Below are 17,243 nucleotides of genomic sequence, written 5' to 3' on the forward strand. Positions count from 1 at the left end.
TATATGATTATTAATTCTAAGTGTCATTTTTTAAATGATAAAAGAATATTATCTAAAATCATTTTCAACAAAAAAAGCTTTACAGATAATAGTGTATATTATTAATTTTCTAAAATTAATAAATATTAAATGCTATTGATAATTTTAATTAAAATTTGAAAGCTCGAAATTTGTTTACTACAGTATATGGAGATCTGTATATTAAGAATTGATTGCATAAAAAAAGTACAAGATTCTACAATTTATTAGGATTCTTCCAGCATTTGTAAATATATTATATTTTATTTGGGTACACTATAAAGAAATTTCGTACTTAGTAAAATTGTGATAAATTTATTAATTTGGTACAATTTTGTATTTTCAATTTTAGATCATGAAATAGAAATAATGTGCTTTTTATATATATATATTGTAGCTTTACATGCTTTGTTATTTATGAAAATAAATTATGTTATTGTTGTAATACTAAAATAGATAACAAAAGTTATGGTTTAGCGTGTGTACATTAATCCTGCACGTTTGTGCATTTTGGCACTTCTGTTATATATTAATATTTAATATTTTATATATCAGTCTTTGTATATTTCTTATAAGTTTAAAACTTACTATCACTGTCTAAAGTGTTACAGAAAAGTAAATACACATATGTTAAATAACTTATGATGTATAGTGTATCCCATTCATTCAAGTAATTTATAAAACAAAATTAGTCAGGAACAAAAAGTAATACTAGTTATGCATATATGTAATTATAACATTGTAAAAACAAAATAAACGAATATCCAATAAATAGAAACGAATTTGTTTTTCATCACCGGAAAACTGTTAGTTTAACGACTATTGCAAAATGTTATAATGTTGATGAAATGTTCCCTCTTAAAACATTTCAGTAGTAAAAAGAAGAAAAATGAAAAAAGGTTGAAACTTTATCGCGTCTCTTGAGTTGTGTCATTAGATGTATGATTTTTCGTTTCAACAGGTAAAGCAAGAGTAGCTATTGCAGCACATAATGCTGTTGCAGCATAAATTGCCATTGCTCCAGTAATAGACCATTGAAGAAATACTTGTGCTATGTATGGTGTAACCATTGCACCAATTCTAGCCATTGCACTACAAGTACTAACACCGATACTACGTAAATGAGTCGGATACACTTCTGGAGTGTACACATATGCAGCTTGAAACACGCCGGCAATTAAACCTCTAGCTAGAAAAATTGCTAGTGTTAATGCTGCTCTGTTTAATAGACAAGCTCTACCTAAGAAACAGATTAACATAGCAAACATTATTAATTGGAACGCCATTGTCTTTCTTCTACCAATTTTTTCAATCGCAAAAATAGTGGAAAAAATTCCTGGAAATTCAGCTAACGTTGTCCAAAGAAGATCGATGTAATCACTCCTTTCTAAACGACAATCTAATTGACAAGTATCTTCCTTTTTGTTTTCCCACAAACTACATTGTTCAGATGATGTATGGAATAATTCTGTAGTCATTAATACAACACCATAATAACAAAATGCTGTACTCATCCTAAAATAACGCCATTACCATTATTTATATAATGTATCAAGATATAATATTTACCACATGTAGTATTTACCATACAAGCCAAAGCAAGGTAGATGTCCTACACATTTCCTTGCTTAATACATCTTTCAATTTGCCATGATTAATTTGATAAAAGCGATCCATAACTAATCTTCCTGGAGGTAAAGGTTTTTTATTTTCTCTTGCTACTCGTTCTAAAGTTGAAACAGCTTTATCCATTCTTCCGCTCGTTATATCAAATACTGTAGACTCTGGTAACCACTAACAAAAAGTATCAGGTAAAAAATGTCATTTAATACTTGTTATAAATGCTTGATTTTTAATATTTACTGGAGTAATAATAGCAAATACAAGAAGTGGTATTGTTGATAAAATGAGAAGCCATCTCCAACCAAAGGTTGGCATTATTACCAATGCTATTGCCACTTCAAAACAAGCTCCAAGTGCCCAAAAACACTATAAAAAATAATTACTTCATATGAGCAATGTAAATGTTTACATGAAATTTATTTATGAGTGAGTATGACTGAGTGAGTAGAACTTACATCTAACAAAATGACACATTTTGCTCTTTGTTTTGCAGGGAGAAATTCTGCATACAATGTTACTCTGAAATAATAACTGATGTTATTCATATCTGCCCTAAGAACATTAATACTTTTATTTATAGGACTTACCAAATACTTACGATTGTGGTACACAACCAATAGCAAAACCAACTAATCCCCTAAGTAATAAAATCCACAGAAAATTTGGTGCAAAAGCACTTAAAAGAGCATAATAAAGTAGCAATATTGCACATAAAGTTAAAGATTGTTTACTACCATATCTATCACTTAAATTACTCCAAAACGTAGAACTTAGCATCATACCAAGGAAAACAACCTGAAATAAATGCAATAATGTATTAGATAAAGATCATTGGAAAAATTTTATTACAAATGACTATATTATTGAACAATGGTTCTATTATACCGTGGTTGTTAAAGCTTGTTGATATCTAGTTATACCCCAATCACAATGTAAGGATGGACTTAAAATGCTTAATATTGTTATTTCCATACTATCTACCATCCAACAGAGACCGGTAAATAAAGATAACTTAACTTGAAATTTTCCAAATCCTAATGCATTGATAGCTTGAACAACAGTAAATGTATCTGCCAATGAAATTATCACAATATTAAGAGAAATATTAAATTTCAATAAAACAAATCGTTTGAGAAGTAAATTGTCAGTAGTTATTGTATATAATACTTGTATGTAATACATGTATTACATGTTTAATTATTTACTTATTCAAATTAAAAAAAAATACTACATATAATATTTACATATAATATATATATATGTATAAAATATTTCATATTATAACATATATAGGCTTAATACATGTAGGAGATTTAAAAAATCAACTTGTTAATTAGAGTTATGTTATAAAAGAGTATGTATCACATACTTTAATAAAATAAATTGTTAGTAACATTTTATTCATACCCAAGAAGAAACTGAATCATCTCAAGACCCATGCAAAGGAAAGCAATCCCATTTTAAAAAATCTGATGTTATATTTTCCATGCATAATAAGATATTTACATAACTTACAGTCACCCGCTCCTTTATAGATAAGTTTAAGCAGATTATCCTGTACATAAAAATTGTCAGTAATATTGTAAAGATACATTATAATAATTTACACATGTTACGATATAGATATTCTTAAAAAAATACTTTACCATCTGGAATAACTACAACAGAAGAAAGTTCCAAGGAGCGTTCAATACAATTTCCAAAATTTCTATTACATCTTGACACATTTCCTGAATTAACATTCAATTCCGAACCGCGTAATTCTCCTAATTCACGATAAGGTTCGTTAGACATTTGTGATGCATTAGACATGATCGTTTGTATATCATATACAAAATAATCAAATATTTAACTGTCACTAGTACAATTAATTGATTTACAGATTACTTCATTAATATTTCCTTAAAGATGAGATTATATTTGACAGTCTGTCAATTACACTAATTAAACAATCGTATACAGTATACACCACGGTCATATATCGCATACATTGTACCAAAGAGAAAATTTCCTCTCTCATTGTATATATATAAGTCTGGAAACTCCCATAGTGGGGACAAGACTCTTAATATGGAGAGGTGTGCTTTGCAAATCGGTCGTTGGTCGTGGGGATCTTGCAACTTATTTCAAATAACTAAAAAACATGTTCAATTCAATAAAATAAATATTTTTACATTAAAGAAACTTGACTTATTTAATTAAATATTTTAACACGAAATCCAAATTTTGTAATAAACTTAGATAAAATTTCCTAATCTGCACAGCAGGCCTGAATTCTTCGAACTCTTGTCTCTGATTATTTATAAAAAGAATTATGTTGATAACAAATTAGAATAATTGAAATATGTACAATATGATAGAATAATAAGTAATGTGGATATAGATGATGGTGCCATCATTGATAAATCTTAATAAAATAATGGTGGTAGGATATGAAAAAGTATTGCATGTTACATTTATTCACATAATCACAAAAAACAGTATCACATAAAATACTATATATATAGTTTAATACAATATGTATTTAGTTTAAATAAATTGTGAAACGTTATGAAAAGTAAATTAGTTCATATTTTTTATCTTCAGTGTATATAGTTATTGTTTTTACCGAAAGATGGCCTTAAATGCAAAAGCTGTAAAAGTTTAATAAATCGATTGCAGTGTTATGGCTATTGGTCGATTTTTAAAACACCTCATAATATCACGAGCCTTACTCCCGTTATGAGAGTTTCTATATCTGTATATACAACCGTGCCTATCAGTGTCGTCTGTCGCCTCTTCTTTCCTTTGTTATACTTTTGAAAGCTTTACTACGGCTATACCATAAACGATAATCTTATAATATGACGACATTTGTTGATAATGAGATTTTACGATTATAAACGCTACAACGTATTAAGTTATGAAAGGATTCATGTTATGTCGATGTATGGTAATGAACAATTAAGATCCAACCTCATTTCTAGTTTCTCTAATAATCTATAGTAGTCTATAACAAAATACATAATATATGTTATTTGATAAAATAAATTTCATTATGAATTTGAAAAAATATTTTTCGAAATATAAATTAATTTTATGAATTACTAAAGAAAATCTTAAAAATTTTAAATACTTTTATAATTAGTTTTACTAAAGGGAAAAAAAAGACGCAAATTATATCATAGATTAATAACGCAGTTTGCCGTTACAGTTTGATGACGTAGTGCGATGATTATCGTTCATGAACAGAAAATACATACATACGTATATGTATGTACATATTTACATATGTAAGTATGTTGAATGAACTAGATAGATATTTTAATATTCTCCTTTTTGTAAATTTTTACTATCCTTCTTCTTATGCAATAAATTAAAATGGATTAAATAAGATTAGTGAGATTTCATTAATTCTATTAATATATCGAAACCAATGTTATTTACTATAATGTAACAATTCTTATTGTTATTAATCTTTCTATTGAATTCATCCATAATATATATATAAATTCATTCATAATATAAATTAATATCGTATAAATTAACCTTTTTCCGGTTCTTGTAAAAGTTAGCTAGAATATTCTATAACTAAAAAGGCGAGGTTTTGATCGATTAAATACAGATACAAGATTACTTTAAGTATGATTCACATTGATCGCATGCATAAATATATTTAGCGGGATGTATACATCTTCGATATAAAACATATCAAAAAGTATACTTTCGTAAAAATGGCTTTAATAAGCAATAAAGAGTACATTTGAAAATGTCTCGATCAAATAACACACATATATTAACATACAGTAGCAACTATACAGCGTATTGGACGAGTATATATAGCATGACTACACGGGAACGTACTGGAAGATTCTACAATTCGCGAACTCTACCGCAATGCTTACCGTCATTGATTGCATGCACTGTGCTTTGTCACATGGGCTGCGTTCATTTCCAAGAAAAGTTTCAAGAAAATTCTACAAATTATATAATTCAAACGATACCTCAGAAAATAAGAATAAAATGAGAATATCGCTTTTATCTAATAATTACTATGATTAAAAGAATAAATATGTTCAGCTTTATTGATATCGATGAACAAGTTTTTAACATTCTATGATCTTTTCATACGTTTATACATGGTTTATGATATACATATATCTCTCTTAAATAAAATGATACTTAGTACAGGAAATCTAAAAGCTTATAAAGTATCGTAAAATATTCCATATTCTTTTTTATTATCTTTATTATTATCATTTACGTGTATTCTTAGAAGCCAAATGTTAGCTGTAACAAATTATACGTTATGAATACATAATTCACTGCTTTTATTACCATGAAATATAATAAATTTAATATGTCAATTTGTTTAAAAAATTGATTATTTAGTCAAAATATGAATAATTTTCAAATAAATGAAAATAAGTTGTGAAATATAAATGACTTTCTTTTTAATGTAACCTTGTGATATTTTCATGGTTATTTAAAGCTTATGATGTTTATATGTATACATATATATGTATATATACAAACTCATAAGCAGATACATTGTTCATGCGTCACAATTGGTATAAGAATATGTATGTGTTACATGTTCATTATACATGTAATACAGATTTTCAAGTATATACATAAATGGAAATCGAGAAATGTTTGTTATATTGAATCAATATATCGATGTGACAGCAAAGAAATATAATAATACAATAGATGTAAAATTCTAGAATAGTCTATTTGTCCGATTTTATGCTACATTAATCATTAATTAATGGCTATTATTAATTTGACAATGAATTAAATTTATAATGTAGCATAATTTTATTTTAATTTAAGAACGAATATGATAGAATATATGTATATTTCTTACGATTTTTTTATCAAATTCATTGTTATTATGTCATTGTGATGATGCAGCATTATTATTCATTGAAATTGACGTCTTTTAACGTTGACATATGTACATTATGTATGTACATACATACATATATATTCTATAAATAATTGTTATTAGAGATATGTTACTGTACAAAGTGAATACGCATTGTATTTAAATTGTATGTAATATAATGTAATATAATGTTCATTGTCTGTAATATCAGCTTATTTTCATACATATGTCAAAAGTGACACGGTCATGAAATGAACACATAATCTATAAAGGTTACACAATTGTCACAGAAATTGAGGAATCTTAAAACAAAGCAAACCACAACCATGCATGGATATAAACTTCACATATACTTGTGTGTGTAACTACACACTTTCTAGAACTAGTTACTAAATTTTTTCCAACTTCCTTGTACTCTACTTCCGTATTATCTGTTGTTCCAGCTGGAGATTGTTTAAAAAATTATTTCATTTATACTTTGATCGTTTAAAAAATAGTTACAAGAAATTAAAATAATTTTTGTGTTTTGTAAACTTCTTTCGAATCAATCAATAACCACATAAAATTCCACCATTGATATACGTAGTTCGTGGCGCGTATCCAGTAATGACGCAAGTCTAACAGAATCTGATTTCTGATTGGTTGATAGAAGGTGCTTGAATAGGAAGAACATTCCAGAAGCGTCCTCTGGGAAAGTAATATATACCGAAATGCGGATACGGGTTCTTCACTCACGTTGCGAATCGTCAAACGGAGAATCTCTTCACTGTCCTACGAAGCGAACTTTTACAAGCGAGTAAAGAAGAAAGGTGTGTGTACCCACTGTATCCGTATTTGCTTCTACAATATTTGACACTAATCTAATTGGAAAATCATTTCAACGTTTTGTTCATAAATTTAATTTCCATTTATATCTTGTACAGAAAAAGCAAAGATGGCCAAAGCACCTGCAGTTGGTATTGATCTCGGCACCACTTACTCCTGCGTTGGTGTATTCCAGCACGGGAAGGTGGAAATCATTGCCAATGATCAAGGAAATCGTACAACACCTAGCTATGTTGCATTCACCGAAACTGAACGGTTAATTGGTGATGCTGCCAAAAACCAAGTAGCCATGAACCCTAACAACACCATCTTCGGTAAGTCTATTTTATCAAATATTTTTCATATTACATCTCATGGATAGTCATAAAGCTTCCCTTTTACTGTGAAAAATTTATTCCGCATATGTTTTTGTATTTTTTGTTGATGAAATACAAATCATTTTTTGAAATCTTGAATGCATTTTTGTAAAATTCCATTATCTGGTAAACATTTTCTTCAAATTATTTATATCCATTGGAATTGAGATAGATTTATTAGTACGTGTGTAAAAATACAAAAACTAATTTATGGATCTTGTAATTAAGTGTTATGAAACATTTAGAGATTTTTTCGAATGAAAATTTTATAAAATTAATACTAATGAAAATTTCCATATTATGTGGATAAGATTCTTTTTTAACATTATTCAAGATGTATTTTTTTTACTACAGTTTCTGAATTAATTTTAAGCTAGTTTTTAACGGTATTAATTAATATTTTAATTTTTATGAATTGACTTCCAACATTTTTCTGAGTATTTGAATTATTATTGTAGTAACTTAATGGGAATGGTTGTAAAATGACAATGGATTGTTCGTTTTAATTAATGATAAAATAGCACTACTTTGAAATTTTATAAATTTGCGTGGAGAATTTTTAATATGGTAGACGATAAGAAGCTCGATCTATAATATGTAATGGATATGCGTTATGTACGCACGCGCAGGTGCAAAAATGTACGGGCATAACGGTTAGTGGTCGCCATTACGTTATCTTTGTTTCGGATTATTGTTTAATAAATATGATACTTTTATTGAATTAGAAATTCGAAATGTTACAAGATCTTTCTATTTATTTTATTAACGTGATAAATTATTTCAATAAAAATTTTTCACATAAAAGGTGATTTTTTTATTTTATAGAAGTCTTAAAAATAACGTTGGGGACCGGCTGCTCTGACAAGCATATAGCCTATATATAGACGAGCATATATAATACGAATTTCCGCGTGTTTTTGGATCGATTGAAAAGATTTAAACCGACTAATATTATATCTAATATATTGGTAACGTTTTCGTATTATTCAAGCATGTATTGTAAAAACACATTTATAATTTGTTTATAGCATCCATTGCCTTTTTTACTGTTCCATTTAACAGTAGTTAGTATTTTTATAAGATACCGCATGAAATATGTAAGACATGAATTCGCGTCTTCAGTCCTCACATTGTTAATATAATAAAAAATAGCACAAACGCTTACTACGTTAAAAATGTTGTTAAACGACATTGAAATTCTAGTCAAATTTTATATTCAAAACTTAAATTTTAAATTGAGAATACAAAGGATAAAGAAGTATTTAATTTTCTACTTATTTTCAGATGCCAAGCGTCTCATAGGCCGCCGTTTTGAGGATCCCACTGTTCAGGCTGATATGAAACATTGGCCCTTCACTGTTGTAAACGATGGTGGCAAACCCAAAATTCAAGTATATTACAAAGGAGAGACGAAGACTTTCTTCCCTGAAGAAGTGAGTTCAATGGTCCTGGTAAAGATGAAGGAAACTGCTGAGGCATACCTTGGCAAGAGTGTCAGCAATGCCGTGATCACTGTACCTGCTTACTTCAACGACTCGCAGCGTCAGGCAACCAAGGACGCTGGCACCATCTCGGGTTTGAATGTTTTACGTATCATCAACGAACCCACCGCTGCCGCCATTGCTTACGGCTTGGATAAAAAAACTACCACCGAGCGCAACGTCCTAATCTTTGACCTTGGTGGTGGCACCTTTGATGTCTCAATTTTGACCATCGAAGATGGCATTTTTGAGGTCAAGTCAACAGCAGGAGACACTCATCTTGGCGGCGAAGATTTCGACAATCGTATGGTCAATCACTTTGTTCAAGAATTCAAACGCAAATACAAGAAAGATCTGACTGCAAATAAACGTGCTCTTCGTCGTTTGAGGACAGCTTGCGAACGTGCGAAACGCACTTTGTCTTCGTCTACTCAAGCTAGTATCGAAATTGATTCGCTCTATGAGGGAATTGACTTTTATACCTCAATCACCAGAGCTCGATTTGAAGAGCTTTGTGCTGATCTCTTCAGAGGAACACTCGAGCCAGTGGAAAAGTCATTACGCGATGCCAAAATGGATAAAGCTCAGATTCACGATATCGTTTTGGTTGGTGGATCCACGCGTATTCCTAAGATCCAAAAGTTACTGCAGGACTTCTTTAATGGGAAAGAATTGAACAAGTCTATCAACCCTGATGAAGCTGTAGCTTATGGAGCTGCTGTACAAGCTGCTATTCTACATGGTGACAAGTCTGAAGAAGTACAAGATCTACTGCTTCTTGATGTAACACCTCTATCTCTTGGTATCGAAACTGCTGGTGGTGTTATGACTGCCCTTATCAAGAGAAATACTACTATTCCAACAAAACAGACTCAAACCTTCACTACATATGCTGATAATCAACCAGGAGTATTGATTCAAGTTTATGAAGGTGAACGTGCTATGACGAAGGATAACAACTTATTAGGTAAATTTGAGCTCAGTGGTATTCCACCAGCCCCTCGAGGAGTTCCTCAGATTGAAGTTACATTTGACATTGATGCCAATGGTATTCTGAATGTCTCTGCAGTGGATAAATCTACTGGGAAAGAGAACAAAATTACCATTACCAATGACAAAGGTCGTCTTAGCAAAGAAGACATTGAAAGAATGGTCAACGAAGCTGAAAAATATCGTAGTGAAGATGAGAAACAGAAAGAAACTATCGCTGCTAAGAATGGTCTTGAGTCTTACTGCTTTAACATGAAGAGCACAGTGGAAGATGAGAAACTCAAGGATAAAATCAGCGCCAGTGACAAGCAAGTTGTATTGGATAAATGCAACGATATCATTAAGTGGCTCGATGCCAATCAATTGGCTGATAAAGAAGAATATGAACATAAACAAAAAGAATTAGAGGCTATATGTAATCCTATTGTTACAAAGTTGTATCAGGGTACTGGAGGAATGCCTGGTGGAATGCCTGGAGGTTTCCCAGGAGCAGGAGGTGGTGCTCCTGGTGGTGGTGCATCTGGTCCTACTATCGAAGAAGTCGACTAAATTGTTACTCACTTGCCACTGCCTTCTCCATGATTTATTCCTATGCAGAGGATAACATCAATTCGAAGAACATAGAATTTCACAGCTACGGTCTTTCGTTCCCGAGTATTAATTTATCTAGGTTTCAGTTTTCTCTTCTACTACGTCGTAAAAATTATTTTAGATTTATTTATTCTGTTTTTGTAAACTAGCCAAATAATTTTCAATAGATTACAATGCGTAAAAAATAACTTTATTGTACTTGTAATCCGATAATGTCGATAGCAGATCAGTTGTGATGATTTTCTATGTTCAAAAAAACCATGAAAATATAAAACAATCCCTGAAACTTACATAATTGTTTATAATTTATTACCTTTTTTTTTTATTATCAATTATTGTTTACCTGGAATTGTTCTCAATTAATTGCGCCACTTTTGCTGCTTTTATAAAGTACAGTATATAATAAAATACACCAATTTAGTGGTGTTAAAATAAATTAAAAAGTTAACTATCAGTTATGATTAAATAAAGTTATAATCAAACGATACCCCATACTGTAAAAAAATATTAAAATGAATTATGAATTTTTAATTTTACCTATATTTTTTGCATGAACTACAAAAGATAATTGTTATATACTTTTAATTTGATGTTTTGTATAAACAATATATGAAATCGTTAAAATCATTACCGCAAAATATAATTGACCACTTAAGTAATTTTTAGACTTCTGTGTTCTTGAAATAGTAAATATTAATCTGCATTGCTTGGAAAATTGCGCGGTAGACAGCGTATAGGTTGGCTTGTCCATTGCGGTGAGAAACGTATAGCTCGTTGTGGCGCGCGCGGTTGGCTAAGTATTAAAATGAACTTGAGTCATGATATTTTAAATACATTGGAATATCCAATTCCATAGAATGTCACTTATATGGCTGTCGTCCTACCTCAATATTAAATATATTTTGTAGTAGCAAACAATTTTATAGTCCATCCCAAAAACGATATTTTATTTTAAGTAATTTAAAAACTCAACATTTCGTACATCTAAAGTTGGTGAGAAGAATAAAACCGGTAGTAACAATTAAATTTTATGAAGTTTTTCGTAATTCTTTAGTCTTTTGTACAAAAAAAAGGAGACAAATTGTATAGTAAAATATAAAGAAGGAGAATACAGAGAAGCATGAAAAATTAAAATGTAAATGAGTTCAAAAAGGTAAAAATTATTTAGCTGCAGTTATTGAGCAAATAAGTTCACTTCTATTCAAAAATTTTAAAGAGGTCGTGGAAAGTTTTTTTGAAACTTAAATTTGTTCTATATGTATATGTACATAGCATACACATTAACTTTACAGCCAAATAAATGATTCAACCATCATGTTCTTTATAGAATAAGAAATAGGAAGAGTTTCTTGTTTATCTTTTTATCAATTTGAATTGTAACAGTTATTGTAATAAAAGTCTCAGAATACTTTCCATTAAACTAAATTTTATTTGCAAGCACAACAGACCCGAATGCTACAGGAAACAATTGTTCAATAATCGATAATATAATGATGAAAGTTTCACAAATGGAGGATGGTATATAATTATATGTTACGATTTATACTAGAACTTGATAAATTTCCTAACATATACCCGAAATAATCTGAAATATAACACGCGGTAATAAAATACATAATGGAAACGCGAAATTCGAAAATAACGTAAAGTGCAAGCATTATCACGAAAAAAATTAAGATTCATGTGCCACAGTAGTTGCAAACAATACGGTTGATTTCCCTTTCTTCTTTTTCTTCTTCTTCTTTTCACCTCCATTTTTCTCTGTTTCTAAAAAATAAATAAATATCAAATTTTAATTGTGCTTATTAATTATTTATAAATAAAAGATACAATTAGATGATTCACATCTCAAATAAGATGATAAAATAATATATATAATTATAGTTACAATATAGGGCTTACCTAACTTAGTTTGTTGTAAAGCGACTGCTAAAGCATCACCAAAATTCTGACTGTATGATGGTACTGAGATATAATCTTCTTCTTCGGTGTTTCTCGAGGGCGTCTGAACAGTCAGACTAGAATACTGTTTCCTATGTGTGGAGTTAATCGATGGCCATAGTGTTTGCGATTTCAAACGCGTGCCAGTATTTCGCAACATTTCTGCAAATGATGGTCCCTGTTCGTGAGCAACATTATCAGTTTGTCTAGATGCAACCATTTCATCAAATGTGTTGGAAGATGGACTACTAGCTACGCTTGAAGCCGCCGTAGATTCTAATGGTGACAGAACACTTTCCCTGCAAACATATTGAATGTATCATGGCATGCGATACGATAGTGTATTATGTAAGTATATATACTCAGAAAACAATTCTGGCTGCCATCGAGGAAAATGTCGCCGTGAATCAATGTGTACAGCAGGAGTTGGATATCTTCCCATTCGCTTATTTTCTTCCTCGGTAATTTGTTTTTCTCTTTTTCTTTCGTCACGTTCTCGTTGTTGCCTGTGTCTGTGCCTCAGTGTCAACTGATCTATAACAAATCATAACATAGATTGAGATATCAATAGAAATTAAGAATTGCAAATACAACGAAAAAATTACCTTGAAATGAAGATAAAACCTCCTCTGACACAATTGGTGGCTTTAATTCAATTTCAGCTACCTCGAATTGACAAGTTAATGGCAAGTGACATAAGTATCTTAGTCTACGTCTTAGATCTTCTGTAAGACTTCCTCCCTCTTTTTCGAGAAGTTTTCCCATTATCACACGAGGGGAATTTTCAAGACTGCCATATTGCATTTCTAACATTTTTACATTCATTGCATGAAGATATAGATGCTGCCCATCTTCCGCTGAAAATCATACACGTATATTAAATATAATTTTTCATAAATAAATTAAAAATTATAAACAGAAATAAAAATAATAAAAAGTATTAAGAACCTTGGTAAAAATAAAAGAATTTTGGTATGTCTGAGGTTAATTGAACGCCGTTAGACGAATTTTCCGCAGATTTTAATATTTCTTCATCCACGTCCTTTTTATTCCTTTTTGTTGAAGTATTTGTTTCTTCATAGTCTTGAGATCTTGATTGAGATAAATGTTTCTCAATATCGGCTTTTTCTATTTGTAATTTGTAGGCCAATGTTGAAGTTTCATTTAGAGGAATTTCTGATTTTACCTGTAAAGAATTTTGCTATTCGCAAAAACTTTTACTTATAATGCTTTAAGTTAGGAAGTAAAAAAGTCTATTTCAATTAATTTTACCCTTTGTAATAATTCCCCTTCTCTTTTCGAAAGTTCATCAAGCGCCTGTTCAATATAACAATTTTCCGGAGAATCAGGATTATCTGATAGTTCAAATTTCAACTGTGTACGTTCACATTCAATGATATTCATCACCTGAATTATAATTCATGATACGAATCATAATTAGCATTGACAGTTTTAAATTTTTACACTTTGATTTTTGGAAGACTCAGGAACTTACATCTTCTGTACTTGCAATAAGGAGTTTTGAATACACTTGATTGCTAATAGTCTCTGATAGTGGGAAAAAGTTTGTTGGATTGTGAATTACAGATCCAACAGGTACTGCAAGCAGTGACCCTTTTTCACGGCGCATCAAACGTAAAGTGATAGTATCTCCTAAATTTAACGTACTTTGAGTGACTTCGTTAACACTGAAATAGAAAAGAAAAAGAGAATTTTAATTTCTTCACAAAAATTTAATTAAAAAGTGTATTATTATTTATACATTCAAATAAATTACCTTTTTAAATCAGATTTTTGAACAGATTCATCACAAATAGGACATTTACGCGAGGGTTTATCAGAAAGTGATAAATAATGAAGGATACATGGCCAACAATAGACGTGACCACAACGTGTTATTTTTCCAGCAACTGGTGGATACAAACATATCGGGCATGATAAGTTTTCAGAACTGTGAAGTTTCTAAACAATAAAATTTCATGATTATCATGATTATTATTAAAATAAACAGAATTTAAAAAATCTTTTACCAACATATTTATAACTTACAATTTGTTCTATCAATTTCCAGTCAACTAGTACATCAGGATCACTTAAATATAATGTATAATTCCCATTGGCATTTACAACAAACTGGCAACTAAAGAATAGTAAAACAATAAAATTTATGTTAGTATGTTAACCTTATATCATTGTCATACCTTATATTCTACCAACCTTATGTCAAATTAATATATAATATGTTACCTAGCTTGCAAAAACTGTTCTTTGTTGTATTTATGGCGTTGCACTGGTGGAAGGCATCTATTACTGTTCCGAGGCAAACCTTTTATCAATTTTCCATGATTCCATGTACCTGAACCACCTTGCATTTCACGTGGTTCATAATGAAAATTCAGCAGATGATTCAAGTTCTGCTTTTTACTTCCTTGGACCACTACTGAGCCAGGCTCAGCTAATTCTGCTTGCACTACCTAAAAATTTAAATAATTTGAATCTAGTTTTATATATAAATTAAATATGCCAAATACAAACGAATGTGGGAAGTAACCTTGGTATCCTCCTTTGAACTGCCATGATATTGTCCTTTAGGTTTTGGTCTCTTATCAAAATTTTTTGTTTTTTGTACATTACACTTCCTTGATTGTTCAGATTTTGAAAAATTGCTAGTACCTGCTGATTCACGTCTGCGCGAGCTCCTTGGAAAAAGTTTGTTTATAATATCTACATAAATAATAATTTATAATTTTTTAAGTTTTTTCAATAAAACACTGGTATAATTTCAAGATATATTATAAACTATGTATATATATAAATATATATACACATATATATAATGAAAAATGTTTCAGATAAAAATTGAATGTTTTGAAGAGAATATAATTTTATGTGATTAGTTTTTTTACAGGAAGATGCGTAGAGGACATATGAAGGTCAAGTTTGCTGTTCTAGATGGAATAATATATTTTTGATCACGTTAGTTGACCTAGGTCATAATTCTACATAAAGAGGTATTAAATCTCTTCTTATAAAAAGACATTAGTTTAGGAGATATTTTAACTTCAATTACTCAACAGTAATTAAATATTATATATATACTATTTTTGAAGTAGACACCTATACTAGATTATACATCATTCAAAATCTTTTAATTTTGCTTAATGAAATTCCTTTTTATCTTCTATTGTTTCAGAACTATAGCTTGTCCTAGTTGCCTTGTAGGGCACCTTGTACAGAATTAATTAGTATTTAAATTTGTATATATATTACAAGAATGTTTCATACGTATCAGTCTATGAATTTTCGAAGAATTCAACGGATTATACAGATAATTAAAATATTTTATCAAAATAGATTGTTACAAATAGATATAATGAGTAGTAGAGATCAGTATTTCTAAAAGAAGTCATAGGACATCAGAAATAAATGTCTTTTTTGTAAAAAGTAAGCAACTAAGACGTCAGAGAAATGGTGACGTCGTTATCGAAGCAATCAACATTCAGATAACGCACCTTGGTTTTTTTTAGCATCAGCAGGAACCCCCTTTGCGGAGGATTGTGGAAATTTCGTATTTTTTTCCATTTCTGGCACGAAAGCGTTCGTGCTGAATTCCAGATTTGTTGAGGCTACGGTTTCCTCCGTATGGAGAAACAATGTATTTCTGCAGGCCCTTCATCTTCTTCAATAAGCCATGTTTCGTTATCGTCAAAGGTGAAGAAAAATTTCTTGAGATGCCGATAGTTCACGGCCGATGTGACGGTACTAGGGTGACCAAAAACACAGGTGTTAACAGAGCAAAAGCTCTGCTTTGCTTTTCGTCGTAAACGATGATGATCCCAATTTCTGGCTCAACGGCCAAAAGCGATCCCGATCTCGTCGCTATGATGGCGACGAAACTGATGACTTGCGCAAGTAGTAATACGTGATACACATCAAATACTAGAATAATTTACAAACATTTTGATAATGAGCTAATATTATTAGTGTGGATTTTGATTCTTTTTTTATCTCTATAGATACACATTAAAAATGATGTATTTATATAGAGTGCGTAATTTTCGATATGACATTGGTGGATAACATAATTTAACTTCCGTTTTACAAAAACTTTCGACTAAATTCTATCATATCTCTTGTATACCTATGTAGTATATGATACAAGCTATGATACAACCTATGTAGTATATGATAATAATCATTTAATGTTATTGTATTTTAGAAAAAATAAAATATTGGGTCGTTTAGAAAGTTTGTTCCGATTTACACTTCGATTTGATATACATTTATTGAATTATATAGGTGCTATTTTGTTCCATAACCTTTCTACATATTTCATGCAATTTAAATATTCCACCCTTTCAGAACCTCTCAGGTTTTTTGGCGAAAAACTTTTCAATATAATCTTTCTTGTCGATCAAATTCCTTAAAAATCAGAACGAACTTACTGGGCGACTCAATACGTACAATACAATTTTAATTTATTTTTTGATAAGTAACTACATGTTGTTATAATTATAGAGTAACAGTTGAATTACCGATATAGTAATA

General features: G+C 30.2%; 3 protein-coding genes and 2 long non-coding RNA genes across 9 annotated transcripts; 2 read left to right on the forward strand and 3 right to left on the reverse strand.

Moving 5' to 3' along the window:
• Positions 1 to 475: 475 nt before the first annotated feature.
• Positions 476 to 3,453, reverse strand: LOC100748278 (synaptic vesicle 2-related protein). Of its 2 annotated transcripts, XM_012394241.3 has the most exons (8): positions 3,288 to 3,427; positions 3,157 to 3,196; positions 2,527 to 2,711; positions 2,240 to 2,436; positions 2,097 to 2,160; positions 1,882 to 2,007; positions 1,604 to 1,812; positions 476 to 1,533 (listed from the first exon to the last, which is right to left on the reverse strand). In XM_012394241.3, exons 1-8 carry the CDS (start codon positions 3,288 to 3,290, stop codon positions 927 to 929), a joined length of 1,431 nt encoding a protein of 476 aa, XP_012249664.1. In that variant the 5' UTR covers positions 3,291 to 3,427; the 3' UTR covers positions 476 to 926. The 2 variants fall into 2 exon arrangements, with proteins under 2 accessions (XP_012249664.1, XP_003485871.1); XM_003485823.4 differs by lacking the exon at positions 3,157 to 3,196 and having other exon boundaries at positions 3,288 to 3,453.
• LOC112214106 lies at positions 1,928 to 2,356 on the forward strand. Its single transcript, XR_002948035.2, has 2 exons — positions 1,928 to 2,067; positions 2,135 to 2,356. It is a non-coding gene; the product is annotated as an uncharacterized LOC112214106 (long non-coding RNA).
• A 2,225-nt stretch (positions 3,454 to 5,678) lies between the features above and the next one.
• On the reverse strand, positions 5,679 to 7,124 carry LOC117152590. Its single transcript, XR_004462985.1, has 2 exons — positions 6,491 to 7,124; positions 5,679 to 5,910 (listed from the first exon to the last, which is right to left on the reverse strand). It is a non-coding gene; the product is annotated as an uncharacterized LOC117152590 (long non-coding RNA).
• A 47-nt stretch (positions 7,125 to 7,171) lies between these two features.
• Positions 7,172 to 11,044, forward strand: LOC100742816 (heat shock 70 kDa protein cognate 4). Its single transcript, XM_012394249.3, has 3 exons — positions 7,172 to 7,322; positions 7,435 to 7,650; positions 8,977 to 11,044. The coding sequence occupies exons 2-3, from the start codon at positions 7,446 to 7,448 to the stop codon at positions 10,710 to 10,712; spliced, it is 1,941 nt and encodes a 646-aa protein (XP_012249672.1). The 5' UTR covers positions 7,172 to 7,322; positions 7,435 to 7,445; the 3' UTR covers positions 10,713 to 11,044.
• Positions 11,045 to 12,160: 1,116 nt separating this feature from the next.
• Positions 12,161 to 16,613, reverse strand: LOC100743245 (RING finger protein 10). Of its 4 annotated transcripts, none has more exons than XM_003485781.3 (12): positions 16,208 to 16,613; positions 15,247 to 15,419; positions 14,943 to 15,169; positions 14,745 to 14,835; positions 14,473 to 14,657; positions 14,191 to 14,383; positions 13,968 to 14,102; positions 13,644 to 13,881; positions 13,301 to 13,552; positions 13,058 to 13,229; positions 12,657 to 12,994; positions 12,161 to 12,521 (listed from the first exon to the last, which is right to left on the reverse strand). In XM_003485781.3, exons 1-12 carry the CDS (start codon positions 16,275 to 16,277, stop codon positions 12,427 to 12,429), a joined length of 2,169 nt encoding a protein of 722 aa, XP_003485829.1. In that variant the 5' UTR covers positions 16,278 to 16,613; the 3' UTR covers positions 12,161 to 12,426. The 4 variants fall into 4 exon arrangements, with proteins under 4 accessions (XP_003485829.1, XP_033180740.1, XP_033180739.1 ...); XM_033324849.1 differs by having other exon boundaries at positions 13,067 to 13,229; positions 13,644 to 13,896; XM_033324848.1 differs by having other exon boundaries at positions 13,644 to 13,896; positions 16,208 to 16,277.
• Positions 16,614 to 17,243: the final 630 nt, after the last annotated feature.

This window comes from Bombus impatiens, unplaced genomic scaffold (assembly GCF_000188095.3).
Source record: "Bombus impatiens unplaced genomic scaffold, BIMP_2.2 scf_0080, whole genome shotgun sequence".
Classification (NCBI taxonomy): domain Eukaryota; kingdom Metazoa; phylum Arthropoda; class Insecta; order Hymenoptera; family Apidae; genus Bombus; species Bombus impatiens.